Below are 24153 nucleotides of genomic sequence, written 5' to 3'. Positions count from 1 at the left end.
GGTGAGGGTTAAAGCAGCATTATTTTACATATGATTATTCACCCTGCAGCCAAATAACAAGGTATTTTCATTTAGGAAAAAGAAGTTTTATATTGAATCTATCTCGAATCTCATGTAAAAGCACGTGACAGTTGTAAAAGTGTGGTGTGGGGAGAAATGGTCACTGGCAGACATATAGACCTCTAAATATTGCAGAATAGTACTATAAAACCACATATTATAGGAGCCATGTCTTAGGCCCTTTGTACTATCATATGTTGGTACCATTGGCCCAGATACCAGTCCAATAGATCAAAACGATGTTCTCTCACCATACTTAATTGGTTGATACATTCCATAAATAAGAATAAATTGGTCAAATGTCAACCTAAATGCATGCCGGGGCTCAAATTTCACTAAGTATTTATGGTATACCACAGAAGATCACGAATCTCCAGACATTATAGATGTCCTAAAATGGCTGTGACAGAGGAGTGATCAATGATATATCAGAACCTTACAAATACGATCATTTTAAAGGCATGTTGTTACAATATTTTTGGTGACTATATCCCATTATACTGAAACAATACCACGAACTTTAAGTATGTAAAAATGACATCTAACTGATTTGAATATAAAGGAATTGAACAGTGGACTTACAATGTCATCCTTAAAACGTTGTAAATTCCAAGTACTTTTTAATTCTGTTGTGCAATGCCTTATATATATCACACAAAAAACAAACAAACCTGTAACTGTTTTCGAATTGTAACAACGTTTGGCGTTTTAAGGGCCAATTTCACATCTCATTGCAGAAATTACCAGTGTTTTTACATGAAATAAGACAAAAATATGTCTTCTGGGCCACGCATAATGGAATTAAATTTTTCTCGAATTTTTCTTTGTTTGTTATAAATTTTAAGGGCCCATGATAAACATGAAGAATAATATGTTATGTTATACTGTATGAGCTACATCCAGTAGGGGTATGTTACAGTGTATGAGCTACATCCAGTACTGATGAGGCCTTTCATTGAATAACAGAAATCACCAGGCCGGCTGGGATACGACAGATATAGTAATGATGTAGGTACTATACAGGGCCGTCGAGAGCCATTACGGACCCCAGGGCAGCAAGCATTAAGGCCCTCCCCACACACCAAGTGGCAAGGCATTATATACAGGTTCTCCTCCCGGGCCCCGGGTCACTGGCCCCTCCTGACCCCCCTCTCGACAGGCCAGTATGTATGTATGTGTGCGTATTACCATTTTTTTTCATGAACTTCATTTGTTAGGACGTAAATGCAATGAGGTTAACTGATTTTTGTTTTGTTCTCCAAATCCATTATTTTAAACCGTTTTTTGGGTTTTCTTTCTACAATTAATGTGAGTTTTACCGTTTACTCTGTTATTTTTTCGCAACTATACTGATTTACGGTTCTACGTAGTTCACACAAACAACTAAAGGAAAGAAAGCAATGATATCTGTTTTATAACTAGGTTTCAAGAACAAATTAAAGAATCGAGACTCGAGAAGACTGTCATTTGCTTCGCGCCCCATTAGCTGAAGGGTGGACATATGATGCTCCATTAATGGTCATTTTCTGAAAAATTGACCAGTGAACAACGACTCGCATCATTAGACCCCAAATTGAACACACACCGAAGTTCGTTGAACATTGTACAACTTGTAATCACTGCCTCTTTACACTTGCCAAATGCTGCCAGAACAGAAAATGAATCACTTCGAACCCTTGATAAAGAGTTCTTGGACGGAGAAGAAACATAGCAAAACGTATGGTTAGGTTACAAATTGGTAAATCCGTCACGCGGTAGTTGTGAAGTTAGAATTTTCTTGTTAGTTCTAGCTTATACTTCACTTTAAGGAAATTCTTCACTGAAGCGCAGAAGTTAAGCTCTGTCTGTTGGCGACACTAGAATTAGAGACGAACTCTGGCCGCTCCAAGTGTAATATGAGGGTGTATCGATGAGCTTCAACAGTTCTAAAAATAAGAATAATTTCTTCTTGGTTTAAATATTGTAAATAAGGAATAAATTATACGTTTTAATCATAACAAACGTACTAAAAGCTCATTATTATAATGTTATTGTTGCACATTGGACTAACTGCAGTCTGACCACCATGGGAAATCGTACCCTGGATTTTTGCGTTTCATTTTTGTTTGTTTGTTTTTAAATTTCTCGCAAAGCTACTCGAGAACTATCTGCGCTAGCCGTCCCTAATTTAGCAGTAATCTGAGGGTAGCGGGTTTGCATCCCCATCGTGCCAAACATGCTCGCCCTTTCAGCCGTGGGGACGTTAAAATGTGACAGTCACTATTCGTTGGTAAAAGAGTAGTCCAAGAGTTGGTGGTGGGTGGTGATGACTAGCTGCCTTCCCTCTAGTCTTACACTGCTAAATTAGGGACGGCTAGCACAGATAGCCCTCAGTAGCTTTGTGCGAAATTCAAAAATAAACAAACAAAACAGATGTATTCTGCATATAAACTATTTCAGGAAAGCATTGCATCCACAGACTTCTTCCGTATACAAACTGTTTGTCATGAAACTATTCTATCTACTTACAAGTCTGTTAAAATGTTTAACTTGTTTCAAGCAAGCGACAGACTTACCCATCGTTGAAAGTATTCACGGTGAAGTATTCTAAAGAGTCTTGGAGAGATAATACGCTTACAAGACCCTTCAATAATTAGTAGGAATGGGAAAAAGTGTGTATAATTAAAGGTTATTGGATGTATTGTTTGTTTGTTTTTATTTTGCCCAAAGCTTCACCAAGACTATCTATGCTATCTGTCTCTAATTTAGCAGTGTAAGACTCAAGGGAAGGCAGTTAGTAATCACCACTTACCGCCAACTTTTGGGCTATTCTTTTACCAACAAATAATTGGATTGACTGTAACTTTATAACGCCCCCCGCGGTTGAAAGGGCGAGCATATTTGGTGTGACAGGGATTCGAATCTGAGACTCTCAGATTACGAGAAGAGCACCTAAACAGCTGGCAGTGCAGGGGCCTTATTGGATGTAACCGTATTTATCATTAATTTCACAGTGGAACTGAAATCGTGCCTAAGTCGATAACAAAAACGTATGAAAACAGTATGAATAAAATTTAGCTATAAAGCGATTTGAAAACATACTACCATTAAGCCTAAGAAGCAACATGATATGAGTGTGAAATAATAAACTAACAGGTTCTACATCTTGCTTGAAATAGTTCCTCTTATACGATTTTTTTTTTTATGCAGGCCCAATTAATCTTTATTTACAGAAGTATTTTTTAAATTGTTTTATTGATGTATCACACCTGGTAGTCAAAATCAAGAGTGCCTTTTTTATCTCCAGTTTTATAGAAATGCAGTAAATAACCGTTCATATCCTTCTAACTTATATATTGACCCCAAAAAAACAATAATAACGGCTTCGTTCTATGTTTGGTCCTTTTGGTTTGGATTAGAATTTTCGTGTGTGGCTATAGAAGACCTCTCTGTGTAACGATTGCTAGTCTGGAACTAATAGACTAGAGAGAAGGCAATTAGTAAAAAGTACCATTCGCTGACTGTTGCCGAATTGTGCAATATGACCATCATTCATGAAGCATCCTCACGAACTCGAAGCGTATGGTAACGTAACTGGCCGAGCATAGTAACCTCAACACAACCACGCCCGGCCAAATAATTACAGCAATTATTTGTTTTTTATGTGCGGCATCTTTCGGCCCGGCATGGCTAGCTGGTTTAGGCACTCGACTCATAATCCGAAGGCCGCGGGTTCGAATCCTCGTAACACTAAACGTGCTCGCCCTATTGGCCGTGGGAGCGTTATAACGTGACAGTCAATCCCACTATTTGTTGGTAAAAGAATAGCCTAAGAGCTGAACTCTCATTTGTGCTATATTTTTTAATTAGGGTAAATTTGAACAGAGCTAGTATGAATTGATTTCTGTTTTGTGCATAGTCTATGTTGTCCCGCAAGGCCAGGTGGTTAAAACACTCCACTCGTAATCTGAGGGTTGCGAGTTCGAATTCCCGTCACACCAAACATGCTTGTTCTTTCAGCCGTGGGAGCGTTATAATGTTCTGGTCAATCCCACTCTTCATTGGTAAAATAGTAGCCCAAGAGTTGGTGGTGACTAGCTGCATACCCTCTAGCCGTACACTGCTAAATTATGGACGGCTAGCGCAGATAGCTCTCATGTAGCTTTGTGCGAAATTCAAATCAAACCAATGCCTTTCAATTAACTTTTTTTATGATGACTTAAAAACGTCCTATAGAAAGTGTTGTCATTTTAAATTGATCATGAATTTCTGCTAAATATTTTAACGTTATATTTGTGCATTTGAAACGAAACGAAATTGTAGATGTTTAACCTTTAAAACTCACTTGGTCTAATTGAACCAGTATAACAGCTGATGCTCAGAAAAAGAAAATGGTATGATAAAATACATGGAACTAAATAATTAACCACTACATATTATATAATTAAGTAGTACGCTGGACTCGGGACCAAGCGCGCTCTCCTTTTCATTCGTGGGGTTGTTATAATTTGACAGTCGCTACCACTAATCGTTGGTAGAAAAGCTCAAGAGTTGACGATGGGTGATATTCATTAACTGCCTCCCCTCTAGTCTGTCACTTCAAAATAAACCTGCAGTAACTTTGTGCGAAATTTAAGCAAGAAAATTATTTACGCTCAGCTGCTGAAGGACCACTCGTGAGTGTGGTTTGAATTTCGCGCAAAGCTACACGAAGGCTATCTGCGCTTGCCGACCCTAATTTAACAGAGTAAGACAAGAGAAATGGCAGCTAGTCAGCACCACCCACCACCAACTCTTGGGCCACTCTTTCACCAACGAATAGTGGGATTGACCGTTACATCATAACGTACCCACGGCTGAAAGGGCGAGCATGTTTGGTGTGAAGGGGATGTACCCACGACCCTTGCATTACGAGTCGAGTGCCTTATCCACCTGGCCATGCTGGGCCTCGTGAGTGTGAAAAACTACGAATATTCATGTCGCGCAGGCGGTGGTTGTGTGAATTAGGAAACAATGGTGATAAAATGCTCAGGATACAGGAACAGGTCCTGTGGACATTTGCCCCTCTCAGATGTTATAACCAAACCCACAACCACGCTTACCTTTACCTACCACATTAATTATAGGAATTACATATTTTTATAGCAAGTTATTTTTCAGTTGGAAAAATCAACTCACGTAAACCTTTTGAAATTTACAAATGAGTTTCTGACCCTTCCTCTCTATTCATCGCCAATATATATTCCTTTGTTTTTCCACCATAATGTGGGAATGAAATCGCACACTCTCTGGAAAGCTCAGATATGTCTGTGAGTATTCGTACTTTTGAAGTTTATGAAGGGTTTTATATTCATGATATTCCGCTAGCTTTTCCTTTTATTATCAGAGTATTAAATCCTTTTGCACTGATATTCAAGGATTATATATACCCAAGCTTGTCACGAGCACGTATACGCCTCCCGCTACACAATACAAATAATTAACCGTAAAAGAACAAAACGAGAACAAATAAATGAAGCAAAATTCAATGTTTTAAACTTGATATCAAATTACACTTGTCTGTCAGTATATTAAATAATTAAATATTATGGTTAAATTTTGATCAAATCATCTTGGGATTTTGTTGTTGTTTTTGTTGTTGCACGTGTTACTAAAGCACGCTGTGTAAACAATTCTCACTACAGCTGCCGAATCAACGCCTCAGATTGAGCTGCATTTACTTATTTACTAAACATTTGAAGCTGGTTGTTCATATTCGATAACTAAATCGTATCTCTGAGGAAATTTAAGAATTGGGACTAAAATGTTAGCTATAACTGAAGAAGGGCAGGTAAAGTCAACGTGATATTGAAGTAGTATTCCACTGAAGTGCATAGAAAGAAAAGTGAATTTGTGACACCATACGTGTTGTGGATAAAACAAAATATTTGCAATTTCTAGTTCTGATAAAAGTATTTGTTTGATTGTTTTGGAGTGAAACCACATTAGGCTACTTGTGTTTACCACAGAAATCGAACCCTGGATTTCAGCGTTGTAGATCCATAAACTTACTGCTGTCCCAAAGGATTTGTTTTGTTTTAATTTTGCACAAAGCTATTCGAGAGCTATCTGTGCTAGCCCTCCCTAATTTAGCAGTGTAAGACTAGAGGGACGGCAGATAGTCAACATCACCCAACGCCAACTCTTGGGCTACTATTTTACCAATGAATAGTGGGATTGGCAGTCACATATAACACCTCCACGGCTGAAAGGGCGAGTATGTTTGGAGCGACAAGGATTCGAACCCGCGACCCTCAGATTACGTGTCGAGGTTCCAAAGGGAGAGACCTATTTTAAGCAAACTTATGCAAATAGAAATGCTAGAGTTCTCTTCTTCTCATTGTTTTTATTTAGGCCACAAAATTACGATTTCGGCTGATAGATTATGGTTTTACTTGAATATTTGACTTTCTACGATATTATTTCTGAAAATAAAAATAGAATCTATTACCGAAAAAATTAAAATATTAATGAAATATTTCACTTAGATTAAACGCAGAAAAACATGAATATGCTATATAATCAATGCAAATTTGGGAAAACGTCTTTCCCCCACATTTTATTTCCTGATTGGTCGAGCTTCTCAACAAACAATCACGTGACTTCGTGTGAAATATTTATGTTGACAAGGCGCAGTCTCAGATGTAGTTGGACATTTTTACGTTAGAAAACGTTTAGTGAAACATACTCTTAAAGATCTTATTTTGAAGTCAATTCCAGAAAGCTGGATAAATCCATAAAAATAGTAGTTGGTGAGCAACGAAAAGGAAAAACCTGAACCAGTGTCAGGTTACCACAGTGTTTTTACCACGACTTTACTCTCGTCTATATTTAATTGTTCTTTTTGGCTTCCTGCTGTGTCCTAAACAGAAAATCGAACCCGAGGTTTTAGCGTTATAAATCCGTAGAATTATCACTGTCTCACCTGGAGACCTGTAGTCAACAGAACATGATAATGTTCTTCATGGGATGTTAAATAGAGTTACAATTTCTTTTTTTTTTTTACGATTTAAAGGTGTTATAATTTCGAATCAGGGCCCGGCATGGCCAGGTGATTAAGGCACTCAACTCGTAACCTGAGGGTCACGGGCTCGAATTCCCATCACACCAAACATGCTCGCCCTTTCAGCTGTGAGGGTATTATAATGCGACGGTCAATCGCACTATTCGTTGATAAAAGAATAGCCCAAGATTTGGCGGTGGGTGGTGATGACTAGCTGCCTTCCCTCTAGTATTATACTGTTAAATTAGGGACGGATATCACTCGTGTAGCTTTGCACGAAATTCAAAACAAATCAAAACCAAACCAATTTCGAATCAGCAATGTGGATGTACTTAATGTAACTATTTTATTTAAACATTCTTCGTAAGTTCAGAGGCTCTGTCATTCATCTTATTTAATCATGTTCTTCAAAGAGTGAAGAGACGTGAACACATTTAATTGGGTTTTCTAAAGGTCCATCAGACTTAATAGTCGGAATTCAAACATAGGTGGCGTAAGCCTTTTCTCGGTGAGGGAGCTGTGATAAGCTTAAGAGACAATTAAAGAGGGTAATACTCTACATCTCGAGGGCACCTACATTGTAATATATAGGAAGTGGCCCAGCTTTAGAAGTAAGCGCATTTCTTTGGGTGTTGGGGCGCTATATAAGAGGCTAAGGTACATTTTGGGAGTAGAGATAAGTCAGAGATCATTTACGTAAAACAATGCTAGTAAACAAATCAGTTCTCAGACACTCGCTTAATATATTGTATGAGAGCTAGCATAGTGTCACAGTCAATTAGAAGATTGTATTCCTCGTCTAATGTAATTACACTAAGACAGCGTACTGTAAAAATATGAATGTAATTAGAATCGCTTTAGGAAGGGAGACAAAATTCGACATTTCGGGTGAAACCACTTTTTGTAGCTCCCGTTGTTTGTGTATTGTACTTTTAAGAAAGAGTGTGTTTGTGTATTGTTCTAACCTTTAAGATAAAGTGTGTTTGTGTATTATATTAGTCTTTAAGAGATTGTGTTTGTGTATTATATTAGTCTTTAAGAGATTGTGTTTGTGTATTGTATTAGCGTTTAAGAACACGTGTTTGTGTATTGTATCAGCGTTTAAGAACACGTGTTTGTGTATTGTATTAGCGTTTAAGAACACGTGTTTGTGTATTATACCAGCCTTTAAAACACTGTGTATTTGTGTATTGCATTAGCCTGTAAGAATACATGTGCTTGTGTATTGTACCAGCCTTTAAAAGAGAGTGTGTTTGTGTTTTGTACTAGCCTTTAAAAGAGTGTGTTTGTGTATTGTATTAGTTTTTAAGGACACATGTGTTTGTGCATTATACTAGCCTTTAAGAGAGAGTGTGTTTGTATATTATGCTAGCCTTTTAGAGAAAGAGTGTTTGTGTATCGTACTAACCTTTAAGAGAGAGTGTGTTTGTGTAATATATTAGCATTTAAGAGAGAGTGTGTTTGTGTATTGTATTAGTTATTAAGAACACGTGTGTTTGTGTATTATACTAGTCTTTAAAACAGAGTGTTGTGTATTGTATTAGTTTTTAGGAACACGTGTGTTTGTGTATTGTACCAGCCTTTAAGAGAGTGTGTGTGTTTTTTTTTGTATTGTATTAGCCTTTAAGAGCAAATTATGGAACGAATGACTCGTAGCTGTTCAATATCTGAACCTTTGTTTTCTTTGTAAGAAAAGCTTTGAATTACACGTCGTACTTCACCAGAGTCGATTGTTTAACACATTACAGAAATTCCAAGCAGAGTCAGCTGCGACCAACCATGTTAGGGCGGGACTTTCTGAATAACACGGGTACTGCACATAGCCTGTTGAGCGCTGCGATCTCCATATACTTGTCCCATGACGCACGTACTTAATATCCCTGAGTAATAGGCTATTTCGCCACGGTAACTTTGGCGCCCCAGCGTTTTTGGGGTCTCACTGATCCTGGGATCAGTAATTTTGGCTGTTGTTCGAATATTCTGAAATTCATAAGTTTTTGTGACTAACTGTATCCGATTAAGTTAAAACACGACTTGACCATTATGGGACAAGACTTGGACAAAGACAGCCTATTCAGGAATACTACAATATGAACTTGGCAGGTGTTTATTAAAACTCACAGTAACGAAGACAATTACAAGGGCCACTTTTTTTTACTTTACAAGTATTTACTCTGATCATACATTTTCATTAAATAAAACAGTATACATGAAACACAAGTAATTCAACCGATTTAAAGAGTCATTTTTCCTTTTTTTCAAAGAAACGTGGCATTATTAAGATAATGACCTTGCGTGACCTAGAAGTCAACGTACTAGACCTAGATTTTGAATTCGAGAGTCCATGGTCAGTGTCCGGTTACTAAAAAGTCGCGCTCCAAGCTTTGGAATTGTGGGTGGGTAATACGATTGGCGTTCGAATTTCACTATTCAAAAACAGTGGCCAAACACTTGACGAATGGTTCTGTTGACTATTTGCTTTCCCTTTATCTATCAGTTCGGAACTAGAGATGACTGTGCATTGGTAGCCCTTGCGTAGTTTTACAAAAAAACTCGGTAACAACCAATCAAACTGGTTATCTTATAAATGGATACAATAATTAGCAGTAATAATTAATCATGTTTCCATTGATTTCATCTGTTGAAGTATATCTTTGTATTTCTGTTTTATCTCCTAATAATGTAATATAAACAGACGAACAAATAAAGCTTTTTTAAAACGCTAAAACCGAAACAGAAATACTTTCAGTTACGTTTCTATGTCAGTGTTTTAAATTCATGATTTTTTTCGTATCCTGTTGATCCGGGATCGAAACCCGTACCTATCCCGCGCCAAAAAAAAAACGTTCTAACAATTATACAAAAGGGTTAACTTTTCAGTTACTCGTTAAATACCCAACTTTTAGAAAATCACGTTTGAAGTAATTAAACCACCACATTCCTTCCCCTTTTGAAAATAAGACCTGTCCTTGAACTTAATTTCAGTAAAAATTATTATTTCATTTTTAAACCAATATTATCTTGTTCTGCGAAACCTCCTGCATAATAACCAAACCTCTACCAACTGAGCTACTAAGTTAGTTTTTCATTGATTAAACTACCTAGCTACGAAACCATTAGAACACTTTAAGTAGTCTAACTAAGATGTGTGTTTACAGTGTTAGATTCTGAAACAAACAAACTAATGAAAAACTTACCACCAAACTCGAAACATCGACTACACCAACGTACAAGCAAGAGTTTGTAAAATAAAACACAGCCATTCGGTATTACTCGTGTTTACCATTTTTTTAGAAAAAGGACGTGTAATAATATCAGTGATGCACAATTATCATTACCATTATATGTACCCTTTTACCCTAAGAAAGTCTCTCTAGACGATACCATTGTTTTGCATACTATCATTTTGAATGTTATTTTATTTCTTCGCCCTTAACAAACACGTTAACACTTTAGACGATTTGTTACTCCTTCACCCTGGATAAGTAATCGTGTTTCAATTTATTACTCATCACCGAATATCGAATTTTAAAATAACGTGTTCGCAACGCCGCTACTTGAAATAGAGCCCTTATTCGGAAAGTTTATTTATGTATTACTCCAAGAATGTTCATTTTTGATCTCAGCTGAACGTGCACATACATCCTAATACGTTCCATGGGGTTTATTTTCATGTGTCAGCGTTTCTTTAGACAAAGACTAATTGTTGAATTAGTTGAATGCTAATACTCGATAATAAAGTATTTTGTTATCGTACCAAAAGTTTATGTTTGAAATATTTCTAAATTAATGAAAAATAAATATTGTTAATCTATGCCCTATGTACGTAATATCCTCTTTTTTTTCCTTAGATACATCCAAGCATTATTTGTACACCTATAATTTTGTTTTAACATGGATTGTATTTAGTAGTATGAATCGAAATGACGCCTTATGCAGCACGTGAGTTAAATAGCCGGACAAGATATCCCTCAGGCTCAGGTATAACCATACCAAATTAGAACTGCTGACCAGAAAGGAAACTAGTCAGGAGCAACGTTGTTCTCGCAGCTACTCTTGACCAAATGGCAGGGTTTGTGGTCAACATTACAACTGTGAAAATATGGCGCACGTTCTGAGGAACATCGCGAATAGAACGTTGGACCTACAGATCTCAGCAGCAAAGTGATATACATTAGAATTTGTTTGAGTTGTTTCAAATCTTGTAAGATGGAAAATGAGCGCACGCCCCGAGCGACGAAGTGATCTCATCAACACTCTGCTACAAATGATGAAAGAACGTTTCCCGTTGTATCTTTTCAGAATCAAGGATAATTTTGTGCTATTATTTTTCCAGTTGGAAATCGCGCTTTGAGTTTCACTTAAGGTACTCGATACGTTAAAGAAATATTATACGAATAAATTATTCCTTGCTATATTCTTTATTAAAATATTAAACTTGGGTTATACAATAGACGTCAGTTATTTTGAATGCTTTCTTATAAAGGCAGAGGTTAATGCCTACATTCGAACTGTGCAGAAATAAACTTTTTTGAAATTTTAAAACATCGCATACGTTCTGCAACAAAAAAAGTGGTAAGCAGAGGTCGTAACAGCGTGACAAAGAAGTCCATGTACGTATAGAAAAATGCAATGAAAAATAAAATAAGCCAGAACGTTTGATTATTTAAATCAACTTATTATTTTTGATATTTGGAGAAACAATTTCATTTTTCTTTCTCCTATCACATTTAAGCCTCAACATTTTATCTTTTATAATACTGTTCATACAGACGTGTGACCACTATTGAAGAGGGAAAGCCATCTTCATGGAATATAAGTTTAGTTGTTTGGTCGTAATATTCTGTTCTAATATTACCTTTATTCTTTTAAATATAGCTATATTACATTAGAAATATTAACATATAACTTATATTAATAAAAAGTTTACACAGAAAAAAACACTATTTAGCTTAATATGGAAATATGCCATAGAAGAAATATCGAAAAATTTAACTTTTACTCTATTGTTTTGTATAGTCGTAGAAGATAGATGATAGATTTAATTTGCTGTTAACAGCTCTAGTGCCCAAAGATATTCGTACTTTTGTTCTTATTTTCAACATTGAAATCAATTAAATCTAACAAACGGTGTATCCTTGCCGCTGCAATACGACATTTTCAGATACCTCTATTATTAAAGAATATGTTTTAACCTTTTCAAGCTAGAGTTTAAGTCTAAGTTTGTTTGTTTTTTTTTTTTTTACGTGATGCACGTATATTACAAAGTGACTGAGTACGAAGTCCATTAAGTTAATAATCACTTATTCTTTGTCGGATCGTTTTAGCATTAGTCTATTGTCACGGCTAACTTGGTTTTTGAAAGTCTATCTCATGAAATCACAAATTATTTAAAGAAAACTTGTGTTCACCTGATAAAGTTCTGCCTTTTCTCACCGAAAGACAATATCCGTTCTTTTAAGGAATTCAAACTAAAGTGCTTTTTTTGTTAACCGATATCGACTACTGTTCTTATTTTATTTGTTCGCAGTTAAGATTTGGATAGTTCGTAGGCGAGGGAACATATCTGAATTTGAGAAGGCACCTTAATTTGCTGGCGCTCGCAATCTGAGGGTCGTGGGTTCGAATCCCCGTTACATCAAACATGCTCGCCATTTTAGCCGAGGGGTCGTTATAATGTTTCGGTCAATTCCATTATTCGTTGGTAAAAGAGTAGCCCACTAGTTGGCGGTGGATGATAATGACTAGTTTCTTTCCCTCTAGTCTTACACTACTAGGTGGCCCGGCATGGCCAAGCGCGTAAGGCGCGCGACTCGTAATCCGAGGGTCGCGGGTTCGCGCCCGCGTCGCGCCAAACATGCTCGCCCTCCCAGCCGTGGGGGCGTTATAATGTGACGGTCAATCCCACTATTCGTTGGTAAAAGAGTAGCCCAAGAGTTGGCGGTGGGTGGTGATGACTAGCTGCCTTCCCTCTAGTCTTACACTGCTAAATTAGGGACGGCTAGCACAGATAGCCCTCGAGTAGCTTTGTGTGAAATTCCAAACAAACAAACTTACACTACTATATTACAGACGGCTACAACAGATGGCCCTTGTGTAGATTTGAGAAAAATTCAAAACAAACAAACAAGCCAACCTTATTTGCTATGTTAACTGTGAAAAATGAATTCAAAAGTGAATCAGTAACTTTCCATGATAGTTATATAAAAATCTCTATTCTTCATTCCATGGGAAACTTCGCTACACGGTCAAATGTATGGGCACGTTCCCCACTTGGTTCCGCCACCTATATAGTTACATTACAGAAAACGTTATACCTCTTACACTACGAAACCAGATCGTGTCAAAGGTGAGTACCTCCAGGTATTTAAGGACAATTTCACCACTGCGCATACATAAATACATACATGCGTATACACTGACACAACTGACACTATACAAAAAGGTCACATGGGATAAATAAAAATACATTTTAAGACATGATATCCGATAACTGTAAGTGAACCTACTTTCTTATATTGCATCGTAATGTCGTTGTATTTATCTCAGTATGGTAGATCTCATCAAGCTATTGTTATTATTATCAGTCCGACATGGCTAAATGGTTAGGGCACTCGACTCGTAATGTGAGGGTCGCAGGTTTGAATCCCCGTTGCACCACACATGCTCGTCCCTTTCAGCCATGGGGACGTTATAATGTGACGACCAATCCCACTATTCGTTGGTGAAAGAGGAGCTGAAGAGTCGGCGGTGGCTAGTGATGACCAATTGCCTTCCCTCTAGTATTACCCTGCTAATTAGGGACGGCTAGCGCTCGTGTAGCTTTGTGCAAAATTCAAAACAATCAAACAAACAATTACTGTCATCACCCCCACCAACAACTCTTAGACTTCTCTTTTACTTACGAATAATGGGATTGACTGTCACTCTATAACGCCTTCACGGTTGAAAGGGCGAACATATTTGGTGTAACGGGGATTCGAACCCTCGACACAAGGACTAAGAGTTGAGCGCCTTAACCACCTGGCATGCCGGGCTTTATTCTTCTTTCTTGTCACTTTTATTCGAAAAGAATGGTTCTATGTAAAGTAAAAAGTGTACGAGAACAGAAAATAGGCAAAAACGGCCGAAATGCAATAGCAATTATACATGAAATTGGATATTATAGCTTGGTGAAGTTAAAATTGGTTAGGATGATTAGATTATAATTTAGTGTGGTAGACATATTTTGGTACAGTTTTAGCATGTTAAGCTCTTAAAAGTAATTTGTTTGCGATACCAATAATCGTCAAGCGTATAATGGTTTTAAGTAGAGAAAACTGACTTCTTTGTGAATCTTTATTGTATGAACTAAAAAATGTTTTTAAATCTTGTGAAATCGACGTCTGCTCTCCAATTTTAGTTAATTTTTGTAAACTCTAGCAGTAGAAGATCTGAACGGGAGGAAAAAAAGGTAAAAAGAAAAACTTATTATGGAGTTTCAACAGGTGGCACAAGCACACACTTACCTCGCTGCTGACTTCTCCAACTGCTGGTGTTGACTTCGAATGGCCATTCTGTTAACATGAACAGGAATAGGTACGACAATCTTGTGGAGGCTGGAGTTAGTTGATGACCGTCCTGACGTCAAGCCGGCTTTCACCCTCTTCCATTTGGCGCGCCTGTTTTGGAACCAAATTTTGACCTGGACTTCACTGAGTTGGAGGGAGTGAGCAATCTGAGAACGCTCCGTAAGCGAGAGGTACTTCTTGGAATGAAACTCCTTCTCTAGTTCTAAAAGTTGCTCGCTCGTAAAGGCTGTTCGTCTCCGACGGTTTTTCCCGACTCCAACTTCCCGAGAGCTTCGTTTATCGTCACCATCCTCGCTTTCGTCAAGCCGCCTGTGTTTTTTAGTATGATGCGAGGTGGTCAGTTCCAACGGAGAAACTTGACTAGAGTCAGACCCGGAGGGAGACACAGGAAACGCTAAAAAATAAATACATACAAGCCTCAAATTCAGTTGTTAAAACTTATTTTTATTGAAACGAAACCCATGAAAAGTAAGTACTGACATTACGTATCGTGCACTTTTCAGAGATTTAAATTGTACCCTGAAATCCATGGAGATGCCACGTGAAATAAATTAGTCAATGTTCAATCGGAGCGGCACCTTATTTCAGAGACCTTTCTGCCCCTCTCCTGTGTTTAGGGATAATTGTCCCTAATTTTGAACTACAAGCCATATGAAGGATCCAGCAGCATCCGTTGCCACAAAAGCTTTTCCTGACTCTTTCTGCCAAAAAGTGAGAATGGCTGTTAATTTTTATAAAGTGTGGTTGGAAGTGAGGAAAGTGTATAAATGAGCAGCATGTCTGGAACCTTGGGCCCTTCAATCCGCAGTCTGTTTCATGAATCATTGTTTGACGCTCATAAGGTCAAACGTTTTATTATAGATGGGTGGTATACTGTGGTGCCTTTCCACATTTTTTTTTTCACAAAAATAAAATAGAAACATTGTGAAGTCCGAAAACAATAGTGTAAGATTTAAACATTTTACAGCGGGCTGGGTCTTCATGGTGAGCTTCATTTGCTGGTAGACAAACAATTTGATTAAAACAAAAAGTCACTAAAGACTGCATTTCAGGAAACAAAACATAATACTCAGCAGATTTACTACATTTCAGTACTGAGATAATCTGTTTGTTCGTTTCTAAATTTCGCGCAAACCTGCACGAGGGCTACCTTCGCTAGCCGTCCCTAATTTAGCATTGTAAGATTAGAGGGAAGACAGCTAGTTACCAACAACCACGCCAACTCTTGGGCTGCTCTTTTACCAACTAATAGTGGGATTGACCGCCACATGGCCCCTACGACTGAAAGAGCTGGTTTGTTTGGTGCGACGGGGATTCGAACCTGCGACCGTTAGATTACAAGTGGAGTGCCTTAATTCACTTTATGAACACTATCACAATATAATTACACAATACTGGGCACAATTAAATGTTGTTTTCGAAATTAATTGGTTCATTGTGACATAAGGTTTCGTTAATTTCTTCATTAGGTTTAAATTACTAAAGTTCTTGTTTCGATTAAAAATTAAATGCAATGAAATACTGGAAAGTTTCCCGCATGGTTAAAACTGAGAAACTACAAACCAGATTTTAAAATAAAGAACTGAAAAAGTGCAAAAGTTAATATCTATACGATAAAACAAAACTCAATGATGCATTTATCAAACAACTTATCATTTGTTGAAAACAACAACAACACATTTTTACACCTTTTGCTACAATAGAGTTGTGTTTAAAGTGTCTAATAAGATAAAACGAGTGATGAAGAAAATCAAAAGTAACCAGAGTGTTGTTCGAAGAACTGTGTTGAAGTTAATTGAAAACACCAATTGAAAAGTTGCTGAAACCAAAAGCTTCTTGTGTAAACATGTTCAAACATTTAAACTTCGCAGATGATTAAATAAGTTTGAAGAATGTGCTGCAGCCAGTCTCAAAGATTGGGCTTTTTGGAAAATTCGATATTTTCTGGTTTTAGTCTTGAATAATAATTAAAATGTCATTGCTGTGCCGAGTAAAGTATATTTTGAAAAAGAAAAGAACGAGTGATTGTGTGTAATTTATGTAAATGGACTCCATGAATCTCGTATATTTAATTCGCTGAGTTTGTTTGTTAACCACAAAGCTACACAATGATCCATCTGTGCTGTTTTTAGTGTTATAACTATTGAGACTTACAGACGTGCCACTGTGTGTGTAATGGTGGCTTAAATCTCAAGTATGATTAATTAATATCAGTGATTTAAATACAGAAACAAATTCAGTTTGACATCAAAAAACGAAAAGAATAATAGGTGGTGTCGCTAGAAATCCAACGAATAATAAAATATGTGGACTTACAGGAATTTCCATCCAAATTCTAAGAACAGAGTACGTTTAGACATGAGTCTTTCAAGGAGAAAAAGTATATGAACACAACGACTGGCGATATGTTATTACATATTAATAACGCTAAACGTCGTCCTTTACCTTTATATTTCCACAACAGGCAGTTGCCGTCAATTCTACAAAGTTTCATCACGAATACTGTGCTTAAACAATCTATCAAAGAATACTATTTTCTAATATTTTGGATACATATTCTCGAAAGGAAGTATTTTTCGACCTCAAAAAGATCAGAGCCATTGAAGAAGTGGAATATTTTCCGAAGTGCCAAGTCTGTCAGGCCTTCTAAACCACAGTTGACATTTAAAACTAGATCTAGTAAAACCACACATACATTTCCTTCGTAAGTTCACAAGAGATTATGGTCAAGAGGACACGATAATTAATAAACTCTGCTAAACAATAGATTAGTGACATATTTTGGCCCTAATATAAGCACAAGTAAATGTTTATGCCAGTCTTGAAGGACTAGAAGCTGCCTTAAAATGCGCCAAAGAAAAAAGCTAAAATCACTGTCAATGTCAGCCGAGCGTTCACCGACATTGACAAAATATATTCACAAACAGAAAAGAAAGCTGTTGCCATAGGATGAGCATGTGGATTACCATTTATACACCATACTGTTAAAACCGATGACAGAACACAAAGCCTTCCAGCTCATTTTCAATAGCCCTAGATCCCGACCACGTGCAAGGATCAAACGCCGACATTTTCAGCTAAATCCGCACAGATCTCACCGGACAACTGACAACGTGTCGCGACATCGGAAAACTAATCAACCGAGAAACTGACGGAATAATACGTTCAATACGAAAGTCATGACGATGGAGGAAATCAAACAAAAGATTTCAAAACACGAGAGACGTCACAACCAATCATCACAGTTATTCACGTCACAGGCTACTTTAAACATGCTGAATTACTAAAACTCAAGCGATACGTAAGCACGAGAATAATTAACCTCCTCTGAAGAACGTGACCTCACTTAGAATGGGCCACTCAATATTACACATTAGGCCGTCGTAAAGTGTTTACTACATCTAGAAAAGCTCTTGGAACCAAGTCTTTAAATACGAATATATTATTTTATATTTTATATATACCTGGAGTGCAAAGGTCGTTTTTTTTCTTGACTTTATTAAAATATGTAAATCTCTCCAGTACGCACAACAAATTTTGAAAGACAACAAAACATTCCCCGATAAATAAACTTTTCCAAAATACTTTTGTTTCCTTCTAATTCTTGTTCTTGGGATTTTGCCATCTTTGATACAACCATACTTTTAGTCTCAATCACTTTCAACTGTAGTCCAAAAGTTTCACTGTTTTGCTCTGGACTCAGCTACAGATAAATATACACCTTCAGTACTATTTGTCATTAATACAATATGATCTGCGTACTGTGGTACACTTCTCAGTCCTCCTCCTTGTTTAAACCATCTTCTTCATCCATTGTTTTAAAGATGAATTCTTAACATAAATCAAAGAGACTTGATGACAATACACCTCTTTGTCTTACTTCCTTCGTCGTGTTAACAAGTGCTAATATGGTAAACTTAGTCATTGTTTTCAAAAATGTTAAATATACGTTAAAATACTTTTATTTACAAGTTTTCGACCATCTTATCGCAGCCTTCATCAGGCAACAATGTATTTATTTTAACGTTGATGCTGGTGGTTATTCTGCTGTTTGATTTCGTATTCTGTTGTCTTTACAACTTTTTGCTGATCAGTCTATAAATAGTGGGTTATCCCAAGAGATAAGCTGACCGATAAACCTTACTGAATGGTGTGTCCATTTGATCTAAGACTAAAATATTCAAATGTATCAAAATTGGTGTCTTCACATATAATAAGACTAAAACATTCGTGTAAATTAAAACTGATATCGTCAGATGTATTTAAAATAGTGTCTTCACATGTACTAAGACTAATGTTCGTATACTTGGGTTGTGGAATAAAATGCTCAGAAAAACCTTACAGTGAATATTCATGAACTAATCAGGAGATGCAAGTGTGGCTAGATTGCTCACTGTAGTTTTAAATCTCTTCATAACAGCTTTCTTTTTTTTTTCACAAAAAAGTTTATCCAGTGGGTCTGGTTGAAACTGTCAGTTCCATATCAGCAAGTAGAAAGAATAATGCTTCTCTCTCTTAACTACAGAATAATCTCTTCGATCTTTTACACAGTGAATGTCTGTACTACATTGATGTAGACACAGTTCTTCATTAGAACCAGTAACGTTTCAGTTTATACGGAGCTCGGCATGGCCAAGTGGGTTAAAGCGTTCGACTCGTAATATGAGGGTTGCAGGTTCGAATCCCGGTCGCACCAAACATGTTCGCCATTTCAGCCGTGGGGCGTTATAATGTGACGGTCAATCCCACTATTCGTTGGTAAAAGAGTAGCCCAAGAGTTGGCGGTGGGTGGTGATGACTAGCTGCCTTCCCTCTAGTCTTACACTGCTAAATTAGGGACGGCTAGCGCAGATAGCCCTCGAGTAGCTTTGCGCGAAATTAACAAAAAACAAAACAGTTTATATGCAAACAGCGAAAACCAGTGAGTTTTCTTGTCACGCAGGCTTTCATGATTTTTCTCTACCAAAATTCTTGCGAATTTATACTTATTAAGATTGGTGTCTTCACACGTTTTAAGACTAAAATATTCATATGTACTGAAACTGGTACCTTTACGTGAATGAAGAATGGTATGTTCACATGTACTAAGACTGAAACATCTATAAAAACCGGTGTCTTTACATGTGCTAAGAATAGTGTCTTCACGTGTATTAGGACTAAAATATTCACATGCATTGATACTGATGCATGTTCACGTGCTAAGACTAAAACATTCATATACATCAAAACTTGCGTCTTTCCACGTATTAAAAATAGTGTCTTCGTTAAAATATTCACAAGCATCAAGACTGGTGTGTTCACGTGTGTTGAGACTAAAACACTACCGTATATCAACACTGGTATCTTCAAGTGTATCAACGTATTTTCCACATCTATTTAATCTGATGTCTTCGTATATACTGAAATTGATGTAGGTTTAAGAGTGTAAAATGTCTTTACATTTATTAAGTTTATGGTCTCCAAGTGTATAACAACAGGTTCATTTATATATATAAAGATTACTCTCTTTACATGTAAAGTAGCTGGCGTCTTTACACAAGTTTATAAGGACCGATGTCTTTACGTTTATTAAGGCTGATGTTTTCACGTTTGCATGAATAATTGTGAAGCCATCATCGTATATTAACACTAACAGCTTCATCTGTATTACGACATATGTATGATTGGTGTATTCGTGTATACTGAATTTAATAACCTTCAAAGTATTAAGGCTAATTTCTTCACCTGTATTATAATATAGGCATTTTCGTGTACTAAGAATAGTGTATACGAGTATTTTTTGTCAATGGGCCCACCACAGTTTTAATCCGGCCTTGTAGGTTTTTAGTTTGTAACACAATAATTCGCTCTTCTTTCCATGTTAATTTGTTTCACAAAGTTATCACACATTGTTGGTCTTTTCTTAACAATGCCACTTTGCAAATGGCTTTAGAAAGTTAAGATAACTCTTACATCAGTAGAACAATGTTGTTTGCGTCGAGATTTAAAAGTTAATCGTCGTCCATCGGGTATTATGTTCGTATTTAGTATTTCTATTCTGTTTATTGAAACGTTTTGATGTTTAAAGTGTATCGAATGATACTGTCTTCATATTATGATGTTTGTCTTGTATATCGTATAATTATACTATAAATTCCCATGCGCAATAAAATGCACTAACGACTTTTTTTAACACTAAATTTTTCAGAACCGTATTTTAGAATTCTCTTTTCATTCTGTAAAGCTATAATTTATGTTTGCTTTTCACTGTTTTATTCTATGTACCTTTTTTTTCACGCTTTTAGCAATGTTTGAAATTTGTAAAGTCTTTGGAAGATATTGGCCTAACCGGATCTTCATTACTATTGGTTCAACTGAAACAAGAGCGTTAGTGGTTGAAAATAAATGTAAAAAATGTATTGTCATGAAAATGACACAAACCTATTTACGTGAATTTAATTATGTGCACTAGTTCGTGCTCAATTATGTGATGATACTGATTATAAAGTGAATAACCGTTTTCTTGTATTGTAATTAAAATATACTGATAATTTCTGATTCTGCAACCATATAGTGTGATTGACTGTTTGCTTTACTTTAACTTCAACATCCAATAATTTACTTAGAGCTGTAAAATAAAACATAGTGCATTGTTTCATACTCCGTTAGAACTCCGAAATTCAAATATTTTGAAACCAGTTTGTTTCTTTTCTTGGCAGTATTTCAAAAATTCCTTGCATGCAAATGACACTTATTCTCGTGCAGTTTTCAGTAGGTTTTCTCGAAGTTCCTGAAGTCTTTGAAAACGTGTATTGCAACTAGAACTACAACAGGTTGTTCACTTTCAGAAAATGTTATCTTGATTAGGCCTAACCCAATTGCATGCCACATGTTACGTTGTATGAATCTATATAACCAAGTTATTAATATTTGAGATAATTTAGAAAATACAAGTTATTGATTTCTAATTCCTTCTAACAGATTTAACAATAGTGAAATATATGTTAGAACAAAAATTAAATTCTCAAATTAAAAGAAAACAGACAATAGTAACTGATATTATTCAGTAGTTTAAAACATGCAATTCGTGTGGTACGTGTATTTGATAAAGAAGACGCCATCATTATTTCTTTCAACAGTTCCCTTTAGGTTTTTGAGGAAAATAATTCATTTTTTGTCTGATTTCCAAGTTATGTCCTGTTATTATTAAATGATATTTTTGTCGATTACGATGTTGGTAAAGAATATATCATATTATTGCAAAAACAAGTAAGTGTATGATGAATGTGTTTCTTACAAAACAAGAAACTAGACATTCTTGATATTTGCTGGTCTCAGAAAAAAGAAAAATTTAAATACGTAATATGCTGAAACAGTTTTCACTGGTCAAGGAGTTTCACGTGATATCACGTCACCCGCTTTGGATGTCGTGATCTTGGTTTTGTTCACAAATGAGGCTCACCTGACATAAAACAAAATGTCAAATTAGGTATCAGTGCACAAGTGCAGGTGTAACAGTAGGGGAAATATTTGGATACCTTTTCTGCTGTAGTAAAATAATATACAAGTTTTGGAATAAATGGAATGTAGTGTACATACTTGAAAGTAATAATTATTTTTGGAGAATAATTAAAAACTGTACCCTTTTAAGATAGTCTTGAAATATGTAATCTAGAAGGTATCTCAATTTTTTTTTTTAAATTTTTATGGTTATCTTGGAATTTGTAACCTAGAAAAAGAATATCTGATAATCTTACTCTTTTTATGTCTTTTAAAGAATATATAACCTGGAAAATACGTAAAAATCTACCCTTTTTATGTTATTCCTGAATATATATCCTGAAAATTCTAAAATAGTGTTATTTTTTATATTATTGAGAACATAGAACCTGGAGAGTATCTAAAAAAAAAAGTAGCTTCTATGTTAGTCCAAGTAATCTGTAACAGCCGATCTTTATTGTAAACAGTGCAGTAACTTTCAGATATGCAGATATTTTTACATTTTTCATTGTCTTACAATTGTGAAAATTAAAATACCATCCGTAATATTGTTATTAAGAATTTCTGGTCAAAGTAAACTATATCAATGAATATCAAAAATTAATTTTTAACTAATGATAACAGATCGGTATAACTAATTGACAAGAATTATTCAATATCATAAATCAGTACCCACGAGAAACCTGTGTGTATAAAGACCCTAGAATTCATGAAGTTGTCTCTTGAGCATCAAAATGAATGTTGATAATATTTTCAGCCTATACCACCTTTCCCCAAAACGAGTCTTTTGCTGTTGTTAGTGAATACAACTGTTACACAAGCAGCAATTAAAACTGGATATTAAAACATTAAACTTTTAAAGCTCTTACTAGACTAACCTGTTAAGTTTTCATTAGATTCAGTTACGCCTCTTGGTGATGGAGATTCCCTATGGGGACTTGACGAACACGATAACGACCCTGGACTAGTGAGGTCAAAATCTCCAAGATTGGGTGAATCTTTTGTAGGCAGAGGCATAGAGTTGGTGCCAAAAGCAATGGATGGAACAACGGCGGTTAGTCCTGGCACAGACTCCCTTAACTCCGAAACTCCGGCTATTTCTCCTCTAACATCACGAAAGGAAGAGCCGTACAAGTGTGGATTGATGGCGAGACCCATCTGAGGCGGTTGTGAGGGCAATTCAGGGGAATGTAAAGCTACCGGCTGTCGGTGAAAGGCCAGGCCAGGATACAGGCCAGCTTGTGAGAAGAACAAGTAGCCGTTATACAGCACGGGAAATGTTAGTCTGCTCGGCCCAGAGGACGCTGTAACCGGGGCTGACATCAGCGAGTCTATCGAGAAGGTTAACGATGATGTAGACACACGATGCATGGGTAGGACAGATGTAGATTCAGAGCTCGGAGAATCTAGTACGTGTACTCTATGTGTAAGGCTCTTGGCATTGTCCAATTTTGCCTCTTCTCGACTTGTCGGGGGAATTTAACTTCCCTGTGGCACTGTTATCAGACTGTGTGAATCGACAGGAGTCTTCTATGAAGCCCCATTCGTCTTGATTAAATTTCATCGTTTAGTGTTTTGTCCTTCAGTCGCTGTTTGTACCATGTGACCCAAGCTTCTAAATTGGGATTGGCTAGTCATGTTAAGGCTGATACTTGCCTCGGGGTAGCAGAAGCAAGCACGAGGTTGAAGGTGCTTTGTGATTGGCCTCTGGCATCAAGTAGGTACCGTCCCCCGTTATTTGTTGTGATAAATTGATTATTTTTCGATTTGGAACACCGGGAAATTTCTTCTCTTGCGCTCACTACGTATTCACGGGAACTGAGCAGACTAAATCAACATAATCCGAGGTTTGAATACAGTGTAAGGTCACTAAACAGAAACCCCAATTTTTCGGAGTTATTAAGGAAATATTGTTGTAGAATCAATCACCAGTTACGAAGTCTGCACAGGATGTCCGTTCTTCAGTAAAATGTAAATTAGTAGCGGAACATCAATCCGAAGTGAATAATATTTAACTTATTT

At 36.6% G+C, this 24153-nt stretch overlaps 1 protein-coding gene across 1 annotated transcript in view; it reads right to left on the bottom strand.

Annotated features, from left to right (window-relative positions):
- Nucleotides 1-23682, bottom strand: part of LOC143255153 (uncharacterized) — a 43848-nt gene extending 20166 nt beyond the window's left edge. The window contains exons 1-2 of the mRNA XM_076510392.1: nt 23010-23682; nt 14590-15046 (exon numbers count right to left, since the gene is read on the bottom strand). Of these exons, the coding sequence (XP_076366507.1) occupies nt 14590-15046; nt 23010-23502 (950 nt within the window). The 5' untranslated portion in view covers nt 23503-23682. The remainder of the gene's footprint in view (nt 1-14589; nt 15047-23009) is intronic.
- Between the last annotated feature and the right edge of the window lie 471 nt (nt 23683-24153).

The sequence above is a fragment of the Tachypleus tridentatus genome, chromosome 7 (genome assembly GCF_004210375.1).
Source record: "Tachypleus tridentatus isolate NWPU-2018 chromosome 7, ASM421037v1, whole genome shotgun sequence".
Classification (NCBI taxonomy): Eukaryota; Metazoa; Arthropoda; class Merostomata; order Xiphosura; family Limulidae; genus Tachypleus; species Tachypleus tridentatus.
Note: the sequence above shows the minus strand (reverse complement) of the source record. Positions and strands in the feature narration are given on the sequence as shown.